Genomic DNA, 13,453 nt, shown 5'->3' with positions numbered 1-13,453 from the left:
TTGCCTTTCTTTGGCTTCTAAAGTTACATAATAAGTCATTAATTAATATTTGCTAACTGGCGTATGTGTTTGGAGCCAAAATGTGTTTCTAGAGAATCAAGAAAATGACTTGGGGGCAAGGGAAGGAGCAGGCATGGGGTTCAGGAAAAGAGATTTTAAAAACAGAAAAAAAATTGAAGTTGTTCAAAGTAGTAATCCTTACTTAAGAAAATGGTTTTATGATTAATCCTTCCTTCCCTGTACAAGCACATTGCTTACAATCTTTGGTGGCTACTCCATAGAACTATATAGTGTTTGCTTCCCTCTAAGCCAAAAGTCAAATGACTGTGGTCTAAAGATACCCGATTTTAGAGACAAAAGTCTAATTCAGTGTAGAAAACCGGTTACACTTTCCAACCACGTGCACCCTTCCAGCATACTCCCATAATTTTCTAATCAAAAGTATTTTAGAAAATAACTAAATGAGTTAACAGTGTAACAGGTCCAAGTTCAATATTTATTTGTTGGCCCAGATTGTAACTTTATTCAGCTGAGAGACAGTCTCACCTCTTATTGTGAACGTGTAGACTATTATGATGAACTATTAGATTATAGATATCTTGGAAAGATAAACAGCATGAAGCAAATGTTGGTATAAATTTGACCACATATAAGGAGTTTATAAATATGTGAGTTTATAAAAACCTTACGCTCATCCTTTGGTAAGGTATTCTGATTCTAATTTTACAGATAAGGAAACTGAAGGTCATCCTACAATCAGCAGATCCCATATTGGCCCCTTAATGCTCTATCATCTCAGTCTCTGGGCTGCTGTGTCGAGTCAACTCACTACTTCATCCATTAAATCAGAATATAGAGTTTTTAGTATGTTTTCAGTCTTTATTTGGTAACACACTTTAACACAGGAGCAAGAAATACATATTGACTGCAACCAGGACTGAGTATATGGTTTCTTTGGGCAGAATCTATTTAAGTCCTCTTTATAATTTGCCTCACCCTGTTTCCTCACTAATTGAACGTCAATGTTCTCATGTCACGGGTGGGGGGAGGTGAGGGGGGAAGAAGGGGGAGGAGATGAGAGGAAACTGTGGGAGAAGCATCTTTGGGAGACTATACCTCATGGTTTCAGTGGTTCAAAATATTCCCCAAGGGGCTTTCATGGCCATGTATGTGGTAATTGGGGAAGACTTTGGCCTCCTAATGTTACCATTATTAATATTCAAAAGTACCTATTTTAGGAAACACTGATCAAATGAAGAAGGAACAAGGTTCAAAATAAGTTGCCATGTTGACAGTAGTCTTTTTGACCAAAGGCTCTCTCCCCTCAGGTACGGCCACATCATCGCCTCATTCTGAACTGGAAAGTACAGGCGCAATTCTCGATGACAAAGAAGATGCCTACTTCACAGAAATTCGCAATTTCATTGGGAATAGCAACCACGGCAGCCAGTCTCCCAGGAACACAGAGGAGAGGTAAAGTGGGGCTTTTCCTTTTTAAACTCTATAGTTTCTGAAATCAGTATGTTCCAAATAGATTTGCTGTGCTCACTTTTGTGAGCACCACCGATGGCTGGCATTTATTTGGTGCATACTAAAAACTAAATGTTCCTTTAAGCACTTTACATGTATGAATTTAATTATCATAATAACCCGATGAGGTAGCAACTATTACTATGTAATTTTACCAGTGAAGGAATGGAGATGGTGAAGGTTAGATCACTTGCCACGTACGTAATTACGTAATTAATAAATGGGATTCAGCCTGGGCTGTCTGGTTCCAGAGCCCATGCTTTTACCACTATTCTGCCCTGCTTCTCTTGATAACTAATTAGAATGTATTATCAAAACTTGCCAAGCAGAAGGGAAGGCTGCCACAGGGATTCAGTTGATTCAGTAGTGGCTACTATTATCTATCATATGTATATTATAGATAACGTGAGTATATCTATCTGTATGTGTACATATATACGTAGCTGTATATATATACATTTATGTGTATATATAGGTACATATCTATATATAAGACAACGGTTGAATATAATAGAAAGAGCTTTTACAAAAAAGAAGTTGAGACTTCTTGATAAGACTCTCTCACTGCCTATATCTCAGGTGAATATTCATTTAATTTCAGCATGTTTGTTTCACTGGGTATGATCACCCTTGTTTTCAGTGATCTGGCTCCCTGGCTACCTCTTGTTATCATCAATATCAAGCGTGTATGGCCTAATTCAAAAAGAAAATCTTTTAATGCTGCTGATAATTATAATTAATATTTATCTAATGTTTACATTTTATGTGATGTTAATGAGACATTATTTTACCGAAACAACAGGATTTAGTTAACTTTAGTTACAGATTTCTTATCTGTAAGTTAAAATTAAATATCTGATATTAAGAACTAGATTTTTCTAAGCATAACTATCCAGTAGCCTATTAGATTAGGATGTTGCATAGTCAATTTTAATGTCACATGATATTAGTTAATGAAAGCTCTCCTACTTTTCATCATACAAGTATCATTGTTAGTGCCCTCTATTTTTTGATTCAGTTAAAAGTCAAATAATTATTTCAGATAGTTTTTACATTAAGGCAGGCTTCAAAGAAACATCATTTCCCATGATAACAAAATTATGTGGCCAATTGTATTCTTCAACTTATTTAAAGCATATTTAATGGACAAAGGAGAGAAGATCTGCTGTTACATGACTCTTCCCAGCTTCTAAGAAGTCTGATAAGAGCTATGACTGTGCAGCTGGATGTATCTTTCCCTCTGCTTGCCCGTGTGTGTGTATGTGTGTGTGTGTGTGTGTGTGTGAGTGTGTAAAAGAGAAACAGAGACAGTGTGAGAAAGAGAGAAGGGAAGGAGGGAGAGGAGGCAGATGATCAGAAACACGAAGTAGTAAGACCAAGTAGGTAAGAGAGTCTCCAAATTACATTTTGATAATGAACTTTACATGATACAGATAAGAAATGTTGAACAAAAACCACCATTTGGGTTCTGAGATGCCCTTTCAGACTTTCTAGCCCTTACTTAGAAATTTGTGAGCCTGCATAGAGAAGCGACATCTGGTTTCAACATGTCCAAACAGCACAGAAGTAAGAAGATTGAGTCATTTAACCCCCCTCAACTCGTTTCAGGGCTACTTTTGATGAATCATTTATCCCCCATAAATTGCCACATTTGAAAGCATAATTAACAAATAGGTTTTTTTAATCATGTTGGCTTTGTTACTTTTGGTTTTCATCCATACATTCTTTGGTTCTTTTACTTTTTCTTTCATTTTTAAAAAATAACAGTTTCAATCCATTCAAGCTAGCGAGTTGGCAGTGTGTCTGGAAACTAATAATTTATGTCTGTGCAAACCATGTTTTCATCATTCTTTGATAAAAGAGGTTAAGAGATTGGCTGTATAAAAAGGTTAACAATGGTAATATGACTGTTTTTAAGATTTTCACTATGTACATCTGCCACACCCAACATTGTTTTGTTTATTTATTTACTCTGGAAAATCTGAATATTAAATTATACTCCTATTTGTTATATGAGAATGTGAGGGGGTACATTGCTGATACTTAATCTCCCATGATCTGAAAAATTGTTCCATTAAGTTGTAAAAATCGTACATTTCTGTAGCAATAACTTAAATTTCAACAAACTTTCTGAATTTGGGGAAGTGCTTTAACTTCCCTGGTCATATATCTTCAAAAAGAGGAGGCTAGGAAGAGAAATTCTCTAGTTTAAATCATTTGTAATCAACTTGAAACTAAGTTAATTTTGACTTTTATTTTTATTTTTTTAATGTTTATTTTTGAGAGAGAGAGAGGGAGACAGAGCATGAGTTGTGAAGGGGCAGAGAAGGGAGCAGTGAAGGGAGGCACAGAATCTGAAGCAGGCTCCAGGCTCTGAGCCATCAGCACAGCACCCAACGTGAGGCTCAAACTCAAAAACCGTGAGATCATGACCCGATCCGAAGTTGGTTGCTTAACTGACTGAGCCACCCAGGTGCCCTTAATTTTGACGTTTAAATAATATGTTTAAGTAAAACTTAAATTCAATTTATATATTTTTATGTTTATTTTAAAGCCCAAGAAGTTTGTCTTTGTTTTATAAATTCTCTCAAATGTAAATCGGGACTTCTATGTAATTAAACTCTTTTTTATAATTCAACTTTTGAATCATAGAATACCATCCTTGCAATCACAAAGTACTACGAATGACTTTTAAAAGATAATATTATTCTTTCGTATCATATTAGACATGCATACTAAGTAAGCTTCAAAAGATATTTGCATAATTACTTTTTAAGATAGTTTCCCACCCCAATGTTCTTCTGGGAAACAAGGAACTTTTTCCATTCAGACCGTCAAGGATAATTTGAAAACAGTACAAATAAGTGAGCTTTCAATCATTTCCAAGTTTGAGCAGGATGTCTGAGTGGCATATACCACAAATGTCACCTAGAAATAACAAATACCAGTTGGTCCCTGGAAGCTATCTTAGCATTTTCTTTGAACACTTAGATCCACTTTAGGCATGCGTGCTGAAGCTTTGGTCATTATTGTTCAGAGACCTGAATTTTCCAGAAACCTATTATTTTCATTGGTGGGTACTTCTATGGTAATTAGGTAACATTATGTAGAAAAAACATTGGTATGCTTTTTATATTATATATAACAATATCATTTATCAAAAACAGTCTGATAAGGACTAGGAATCTGAAATTATTTTTCCAGCTCTGCCAGAAGCTCCTTTATCCCCTGAATAATCACCCAATTATTTTTTTTTTCTTCATTTTCTCATTTGTGAACTACATTATTTTTCCATGGTTGCCATGAAGCCGAAACAATAAAAGTTTCCTGTAGAAGTGTTGGGAATCTAAACTGTTAGGAAGACATGATAAGAAAACTAACTGTGCATTTAAAAATGAAACCAATGATTGAAACTGTTGCTTATTTTATGCTTTTGAAAGAATGAACGGCAGTCATTTTAAGGACGAGAAAGCTTTGGTGACCAGTCAGAATTCAGATTTACTGGATGACGAAGAAGTAGAAGACGAGGTGTTGTTAGATGAGGACGATGAAGACAACGATATTACTGGAAAAACAGGAAAAGAACCTGTGACAAGCAATTTACATGAAGGAAACCCTGAGGATGAGTATGAAGAAGCCAGTGCCCTGGAGATGAGTTGCAAAACGTCCCCAGTGAGGTGAGCGCATGGGCTGATGTTAGTAAAGAAGCAAGAGCAGATGCATAGATGGTTGCATTCCTTCTGCTTTGTTTTTCCATCAGGACAACATTTCAGGTGCTCGCAGTCTATGAGTCATGACTCATAAGAAGAAAGCTCAGTTAGCAAGGCATGTTTGGTGGATTCATTTTGAATAGATGAAAATAAGGTAGCCATCAACATAATCCACAAGACTACAGATACATTGGTGTTTGGGGGATTCTGAGTAACCTGACATAGAAGTATAAGTGAAAATTAGATGAGTACCCAGTCAGTTTTTAGACCCTACCTGTAAAACTCAGAGTAAAATAGAAATGTCAACATTATCTAATTCATTCAAAAACCCGGTGTGTCATGAGTCAAATATTATTGAGATAAATTTCACTTAATTTGATATATATGTGATCTATACAAATAGGTTTTTAAGGGGAAAAAATAAGCAAAGAGTTCAATTTATAGGAATATTATATTTTCGTGTGGCTAGTGAGTGCTGACTAAATATTATCATAACTGGCTTTATTTTAAGTGGAAATTATAAGCCTATAAATTGTGTCTCCACTGCCCTGCTGATTCCACATCACTGACTTTAACTCTTTACCTCTTATACACACTTGCTTTAGTTATGAAAAAACTTTAAACAACTATGTTTTTAAGATACAATATTTGTCAACACTTTGAAGAACCTGATAATGGATGCATGCTTCTTTATACTGCAAATATAATATGAAAGTTTGACAGCTGTATAGATTCAGATGAAAAGTGATTTGGTTGGATAACAAAGTGAAAAAGAAAAAAAAAATGCTCTGTGCTTTCCCATTGGTTCATTTTAGGTATAAAGAGGAAGAATATAAAACTGGACTTTCTGCTCTAGATCATATAAGGCACTTCACAGATAGCCTCAAAATGAGGAAAATGGAAGATAATCAATATACTGAAGCTGAGCTGTCTTCTTTTAGTGCTTCCCATGTGCCGGAGGAACTTAAACAGCCGTTACACAGAAAGTCCAAATCACAGGTACATATTTTCCTGCAGTAAAGCATCATGGTGACATTGGGCCTTTGATGCCAAAAGGCAGCTAGCCTCTCTCTTTGCCATATTCTAGAATCTGAACAGGTTCAGATGCTTTACTCAAAATGTTCACATCTTTACTCAATGACCAAATCCAAAATGGTTAACCAATTAACATGGCTACACTCTACACAGAAACTTCTGTGACAGATCTTATCCTACAGTGATTTTTCCTTTACTTTGCAATTCCCTTACTTCCTTATAGGGAGGCCGTAATGTTTGCACCTGTTTAAATGTTTCCTCAGAATTGTTTTCTAATTGACTTGAATCTGTAATTTTTGTCAACCTAATTATAAATTCAGACTTCTGGAAAGTGAATCCTGCCTTCTTCTTCTTTTTTTTTTTTTTCTTGGTCCCTTACTATGTGTAGTTGATTAACAAGTCATCTAATTCTAGCATTTAGGAGTAAGATCAGAGATGAAATGAGTTGCCAAAAGTCTGCCGCAACTTACGGGCAGATCTGGAAATAAAATCTATTGATTTTTATTGCGTGAATGAATGAATGGTGCCCCAGTTCATTGAGCTCTACAGCATTCTCTCAGTCCTGTCTTACCTAAAATAAATCCACTTAAAGATCCATAAATATCAATTAAAATAGCCTTCATTATTTATCACAAAACAAAGGAAGTTCGTATTTTCTGCCCGATATCCACACTCAACCATTTTGTTCATTTCATTTAGGTTAACTAAAAAAGAAAGACGAAAGAAAAGAAACTTCCTGTTCCTACCATATTTGTTGGTTACCTTGGCCCAGTTGTTTGATCTTGAGCCCATTTTGGAGGTGGCCTGACATATCAAACCATATGACTGTATTGGCTTGTACATTTGGAAATGATTTCGTATTTGGCTCAGATGTTTGAGCAGCAAATGTGGTCATATCTCAACTAAGGTTGGGAAAAACATTGTGCTGGGGGATGATATACATTTTTAAATAATAGTCAGTTTAGTAAAAATCTAAGATCAATGTTCCTTTTGAATTGAAGTAAAAGCACCCCACCTCAGCACTGGAGGTGCTGGCTATGTGAACTTGAGAACATCACTTCATGACCCCGGGTACCAACCACTTCCTTATTGTAAAGTGGATGAACAGAGGAGGTATCTAAGATCTCTTCCTGCTGTATGATTAAATGGAGATTGAACTATTTTTTAAATTTATAACATTAAAAGTAAACTAGCCATAGTAGACATCTAATGTTTACCTAGAGATAACCATTAGAGGTAGCTAGTATTTTCTTTAAACACTTGATATCCCATTCTTCCTTCCTAATTGATCAGAGGGATACTGGGGGATCCATGCTTTCTTTTTTTTTTTAATTTGTTTTAATTATTTCACCAAAAATACGTATAATTATAAGACACAATACCTACAAATTCCTGAAACGGTCAGAAGTGATTGAAGGCAGAAGGGTCAGAGAATCTAGAGATAAAAGAGGTGATATATTTTGGTACCAGCATTTTGACATAAAGTCCCTGCCCAGCTGGACTAACAATTACCATCACAAGAAATGCTAGCGTTTGCAATCCTAACTCATATTTTTTGTATTACTTGATCATGTCATATATATCAGTTTAAAACTGGTCAGGCCCTTTTGCAAACTGACATTATTTCGGTTGTTATTAACTAACAATTATGTGCAGGGCACTGATTTTTGTGCACGAAAATGTTTATTTCCTTTGATTACCAAAAGGCAATATTTAATCTATATGCTATGTGAAAGGCAGTATTCTATATTTATTATTTTCTAGAATCTGAATAGAGACAGACGACTTACTCAACACACTCATATATTTACTATGTGATTTTTATAGTGATTGAATCCAAGAGAGTTGATCGATTCAACAGTGGCTGCATTCTGCATAGAATCCTCTTTGAAAAACCCTATCCTCAAAATTAATTTCACAATAATAGGTACTATTTATGTCAGGCACTCTTTGTTCCTTAGTGCTTGTAATTTCCTCGGAGCCCCTGGAGGCAAGTTTTTGTTATTATTATTCCCATTTGATATGAGGAAAGTGACCTTGAAAGGCTAAGCAACGTACCCAAGGTCACACAGCTGTTTGAAGAGAAGCGGGTTAGAAGCCAGAAGTCCAAAATTTTCTCTATGTTCCCCTTCATTTCCCCCATGGTTTTGTTAAAGCCATTTCAGAATCTTTGTGTTGATCTCTGCAAGTGGGTACATAATAAAAATAAAGGTCAATGCTCGCTTCACTCAGATTTGAAACACTTCAAAGGACAAGGACTGTATCCTTGATTGATTTATCATTTATTCCCCAGGACCTAGCACAGTGCCTGGCATAGAGAAGATGCTTAAGAAATGTTTGTTATATGCCTGTTGGGATTGTGTAGGGGTCCAGAAGGCAAATTGCATACATAAAAGTCAAATGTGTACATTTAGAGCAATGACCCAGCAAATGAGAGTTGGCCTACAAGGGCAGATTTTCTAACTGAATGCCATGATTACGGAAGAAACCGCAGACTGGCCTCATGTCTCAGCATGACTCTCAGAGATGAAATTCTGCTTAACAACAGAGGCATTTTGTCTTTGTTTACAGACAGTGGAATGTCTTTGGCAGGACTTTAATGATTCCACTTCAGCAGCATTTTGACAAGCAAGTTTAGCAATGGATGAGACCAACAATAGCAAATCAACAGTGAAAAGTTCACTCACAAGTCAAGACCAAACATTTCGTTTGAATATTTTACTTGGCAGCAAATGGGGGATTCTCTGAACAGTTATTTAGAACTGACATGATAATGGGGAAGAAAGAGCACTTCTTCCCAGAGCACCGCCACTCACCTTCGGCTTGATAGACCCTGGATTACAAGTTGGTTAGAATGCTGTTGGGTCTCGTGTCCGTTTTAGTGGGTAGGGCTGACTTGACCCCCCTCAGCTCTCAAGGTCTTTGGGTGTCAACTTCGAATATTTCAAACACGGAGGGAAGCTGGATGAAGGACTGGATTAAAATTTAGGCAGAAATCCATTGTACTTATACCTCCTCCACTGTCCAGTTGAGTGACTCTGGGAAAGTCATGTCACCTTCAGTGCTCTCAGTTATAAAGTACAAGAGCTGGTGGGACTGTGTCCTCTGCTAGACCCCAGTGCTGTCAAGGCAGGTCTATATCCTGCTCATATTTGCGGTTTCAGTCATAAGCAGACAGTGACATTTTTGGTGCATTGAACAGTGGATGATACTGTAGTTATGGTTGGCCAGGGGGATGACTCATGTTTCTCAGTGGAGGCGTTGTTGACATGTTCGGTAGGATAGTTCACTTTTTTTGTCCTAGAGAGCAGGTATTTCTGTGGCCCTTGGGCACTGAAGGCCAGCAGTAACACCACGTCATCACAAAAACAAAATGCCCCACACTTTTCCAAACACACCATGAGGGGCGCTCCTACTCCGGGTCCCTTCTTCCGCTAACACTCACCAGCAGTATCCTTCAAACTAAAAGCAATGTTTTCCAATGCCACTTACTGAGTCTCTCCTTTTCACCCCAGGCGTATGCCATGATGTTGTCATTGTCCGACAAGGAGTCCCTCCATTCTACATCCCATAGTTCTTCCACCGTGTGGCACAGTATGGCAAGGGCTGCGGCGGAATCCAGTGCCATCCAGTCCATAAGCCACGTATGACATTACCAAGGTCGACCAGAGTGGGACCAAGTCCAACAGTAGCATGGCTCTTTCAACTAGGACTATTAAAAAGACTGCTGAGCAGAATGCCTTAGAAACCTGAAGGGTCACTCATTTAAAGTCTGGTGACCTTAAACTGAATGCTTAAAAAAAAGAAAGAAAGGAAAAGAAAGAAAGAAAAAAAAAGAAACTATTTATTCTCGATATTTTGTTTTGCACAGCAAAGGCAGCTGCTGACTTCTGGAAGGTCAATGCGACTTAACGTGATACAGTGAGAATGAGCAACTGGCTGGGCAGAAGGCATCTCCGTCTGCCCTGCCCCGGGCTGTGGGTGGGCGCGAGGGCCGTGGGGATGGCGGCATTGACACGAATGAACACTCCATAGGAACGGAATTCTTTTTTGTACAAGATCACCTGACACATGATTGAGAACAGTTGCTTTTAATTACAGATTTAATTCTTTTTTCTTTGTTAAAGTTTTATGTAATTTAACCCTTCGAAGACAGAAGTAGTTGGATAAAATGCACACTTGATTATTATAGAAACTGATAACAGGGAGTCCTTGTTCCCCATTAACTTTTGCCTTCTTAAGTACATTGTTTAAAACTAGGGAAAAAGGGTATGTGTATATTGTAAACTATGGATGTTCAGCACTCAAAGAGGTTAAGTCAGTGAAGTAACCTGTTCGTCACCAGTACCGCTGTACCACTATACTAATAAAATGTTTGCCAAATCCTTGTAATAACATCTTAATTTTAGACAATCATGTCACTGTTTTTTAATGTTTAATTTTTTGTGTGTTGTGTGTATCCTGTATTTATTTGTTGGCAAACTATTGTTTGTTGATTACAAGAGCACTGTTCTGGTCAGCCACTACTTTCTGATGTCTGAGGCACACCCCTTTCTGAATTTCAAGGACCAAGGTGACTCTACCTGTGTATGGGAGTGCCAAATGGTGTTTGGCTTTTCTTAACATTCCTTTTTTGTTGTTGTTTTGTTTTCCTTCTTAATGAGCTAAATACGAATAGAGGCAACTTAGTTTTTGTAATACTGAAATCGATTCAATTGTATAAATGATTATAATTTCTTTCATGAAAGCATGATTCTTCTGATTAAAAACTGTACCCCATATTTTATGCTGGTCGTCTGCAAGCTTGTGCGATGTTATGTTCATGTTAATCCTATTTGTAAAATGAAGTGTTCCAGACCTTATGTTAAAAAGAGAGAAGTAAATAACAGACTGTATTCAGTTATTTTGCCCTTTATTGAAGAACCAGATTTGGGTTTTTTTTGTTTGTTTGTTTGTTTGTAATCTCATTTTGAAATAATCGGCAAGTTGAGGTACTTTCTTCAAATGCTTTGTACAATATAAACTGTTATGCCTTTCAGTGCATTACTATGGGAGGAGCAACTAAAAAAATAAAGACTTACAAAAATGGTCATTTTTCCCACTGTGTGATATTTTCCCCTTTTTTTTTTTTTAATGTTTTATTTATTTCTAGGAGAGAGAGAGAGAGAGAGAGAGAGACAGCGACAGCGTGAGCAGGGGAGGGTCAGAGAGAGAGGGAGTCACAGACTGAAACAGGCTCCAGGCTCTGAGCTGGCAGTCAGCAGAGAGCCCGACGCGGGGCTCGAACCCACCAACCGCGAGATCATGACCTGAGCGAAAGTCGGACGCTTAGCCGACTAAGCCACCCAGGCGCCCCGATATTTTCCCCTTTTATGCAATTTTAGTTTCTCTTAGGGATCCAATGATTTAAAGATATGATGTCTGGAGACTTCATGTCCTGATAGATACATGGAGTGTAAAGCATGTGTGTATTGTTCTGAGGTGATGTAAGAATGGATTTTGACCCACAGGGAATTGGAATATCACTGACTCATTCTTCTGAACTTTATCTGTGCAAAATCAGAGCTCATGTGTGACACCACACGGTCCTGGTTTTACTATACATCCACAGCACCCATTTTATTTTTTGTTAGTTTCTTATTTTTTTAAGTTTATTTTTATTTTTGAGAGAGAGAGAGAGAGTGCCTGTAAGCACAAGTGGGGGGGGAGGCAGAGAGAGAAAGAGAGACACAGAATCTGAAGCCGGCTCCAGGCTCTGAGCAGTCAGCACGGAGCCCATCATGGGGCTTGAACTCACAGACCATGAGATCATGACCTGAGCCGAACTTGGATGCTTAACCAACTGAGCCATTCAGGCATCTCTAATTTTTGTTTTTAATTACACAAATACTGTTAACTGATACACAAGATGGAAAAAAAAAACTTTAACTTTTCTATGTTCCTTTGAAGTCTTTGTCGACATGCAAAATACCATTTTTTATAGTTATAATCAGAGTGTAGACATAATGTTCTTTTCCTTCTTGTGGCAAAAAAAGTCAATGCATATGGTTACAATTTTTTTTAATTTTGTTAATGTTTTATTTATTTCTGAGAGAGAGAGAGAGAGAGACAACGTTAGCAGGGGAGGATCAGAGAGAGTGAGATACAGAATCTGAAGCAGGCTCCAGGCTCTGAGCTGGCTGTCAGCACAGAGCCCGACGCAGGGCTCTAACCCACGAACCGTGAGATCATGACCTGAGCCGAAGTCAGACGCTTAACCGACTATGCCACCCAGGCACCCTTACAAATTCTTCAAAAATAATAATTAAGCAGTTGCCCCATAGTCCATCAAGTTTGATATACTATAGTTTCTTCAACCATTTCAATTTTGTTGAAAATTTAGGTTTTCTGCATTTCACTAATACAAGCAATGGTATTTTAATTTCCATGCACAAAATGGTTTTCGTGTGTTCATATGTGTATGTACAGGGTTGGGCTGTGAAGAGTGGTATTTCCATATGATAAATTCTCTGTTGGGGGAGCAATTATGAATTGGTTTTGCTCCTTAAGTATAATGCCAGTTGTTTTAGAATATGGGAATTTCAATTTTGGCTGACTATAGAGGTTTTAACAAGGTTTGAAGAATAACTATGAAATAGGTGTAGACTCATTTCCTCATTCATTTACTCATTCTTAGACACACTGCCAGGTACAAAGAGAATCACATTCTTTCTAAATGTCAGTAGTATAGGAATTAGATACATAGAGTATGAATGTTGAGTTTTTAAATTTAAAGCATATATAAGAAATAGCATTCAGGAAATCTACTTAAGCTATAAATCTGGTCTATTGAAAAGGAGAAGAAAGAGCTAGTATTTGGGACATAAGAAAAGTGCAGATCTGGAACACGCTATGCATTTTCCTTTGTTCTCAAGAATATGCCTATAAATTCTGAACCAATTTGGATATTCTCAACGCTACTAAATTCTTGTTAGACTTTGAGCACGACATTTCAGTTGTTTGCTAATACAGAGTCCCTCCAAATTCCAAAAAGGCTTTCAAGCCTTATATTTCTGCTGTTTTTTTCCATTTGTTTTGCCAGCGGTCCTGCACCATGTTCTCCTGCGGGGGCTGGTGAGATACGGCGGAGACAGTATTGGATTTGGAAACTGAAGGCCTGGGTTTGAGTTCTGGCCCCA

The 13,453-nt window shown here is 37.4% G+C and overlaps 1 protein-coding gene across 7 annotated transcripts in view; it reads left to right on the top strand.

Annotated features, from left to right (window-relative positions):
- MECOM (MDS1 and EVI1 complex locus) overlaps window positions 1–11,323 on the top strand; it is a 62,625-nt gene extending 51,302 nt beyond the window's left edge. For 6 of the 7 annotated variants that reach the window (XM_077763638.1, XM_077763634.1, XM_077763633.1 and 3 more), the window contains exons 12-15: window positions 1,329–1,473; window positions 4,971–5,207; window positions 6,056–6,239; window positions 9,791–11,323. In XM_077763638.1, coding sequence (XP_077619764.1) covers window positions 1,329–1,473; window positions 4,971–5,207; window positions 6,056–6,239; window positions 9,791–9,925 — 701 coding nt within the window. In that variant the 3' untranslated portion in view covers window positions 9,926–11,323. The remainder of the gene's footprint in view (window positions 1–1,328; window positions 1,474–4,970; window positions 5,208–6,055; window positions 6,240–9,790) is intronic. The other variant, XM_077763635.1, reaches the window with a different exon arrangement.
- Window positions 11,324–13,453: the final 2,130 nt, after the last annotated feature.

Source organism: Crocuta crocuta, unplaced genomic scaffold, assembly GCF_008692635.1.
Source record: "Crocuta crocuta isolate KB4526 unplaced genomic scaffold, BGI_CrCroc_1.0 scaffold433, whole genome shotgun sequence".
Lineage (NCBI taxonomy): Eukaryota > Metazoa > Chordata > Mammalia > Carnivora > Hyaenidae > Crocuta > Crocuta crocuta.
This window is presented reverse-complemented; position numbering and strand designations above follow the sequence as displayed.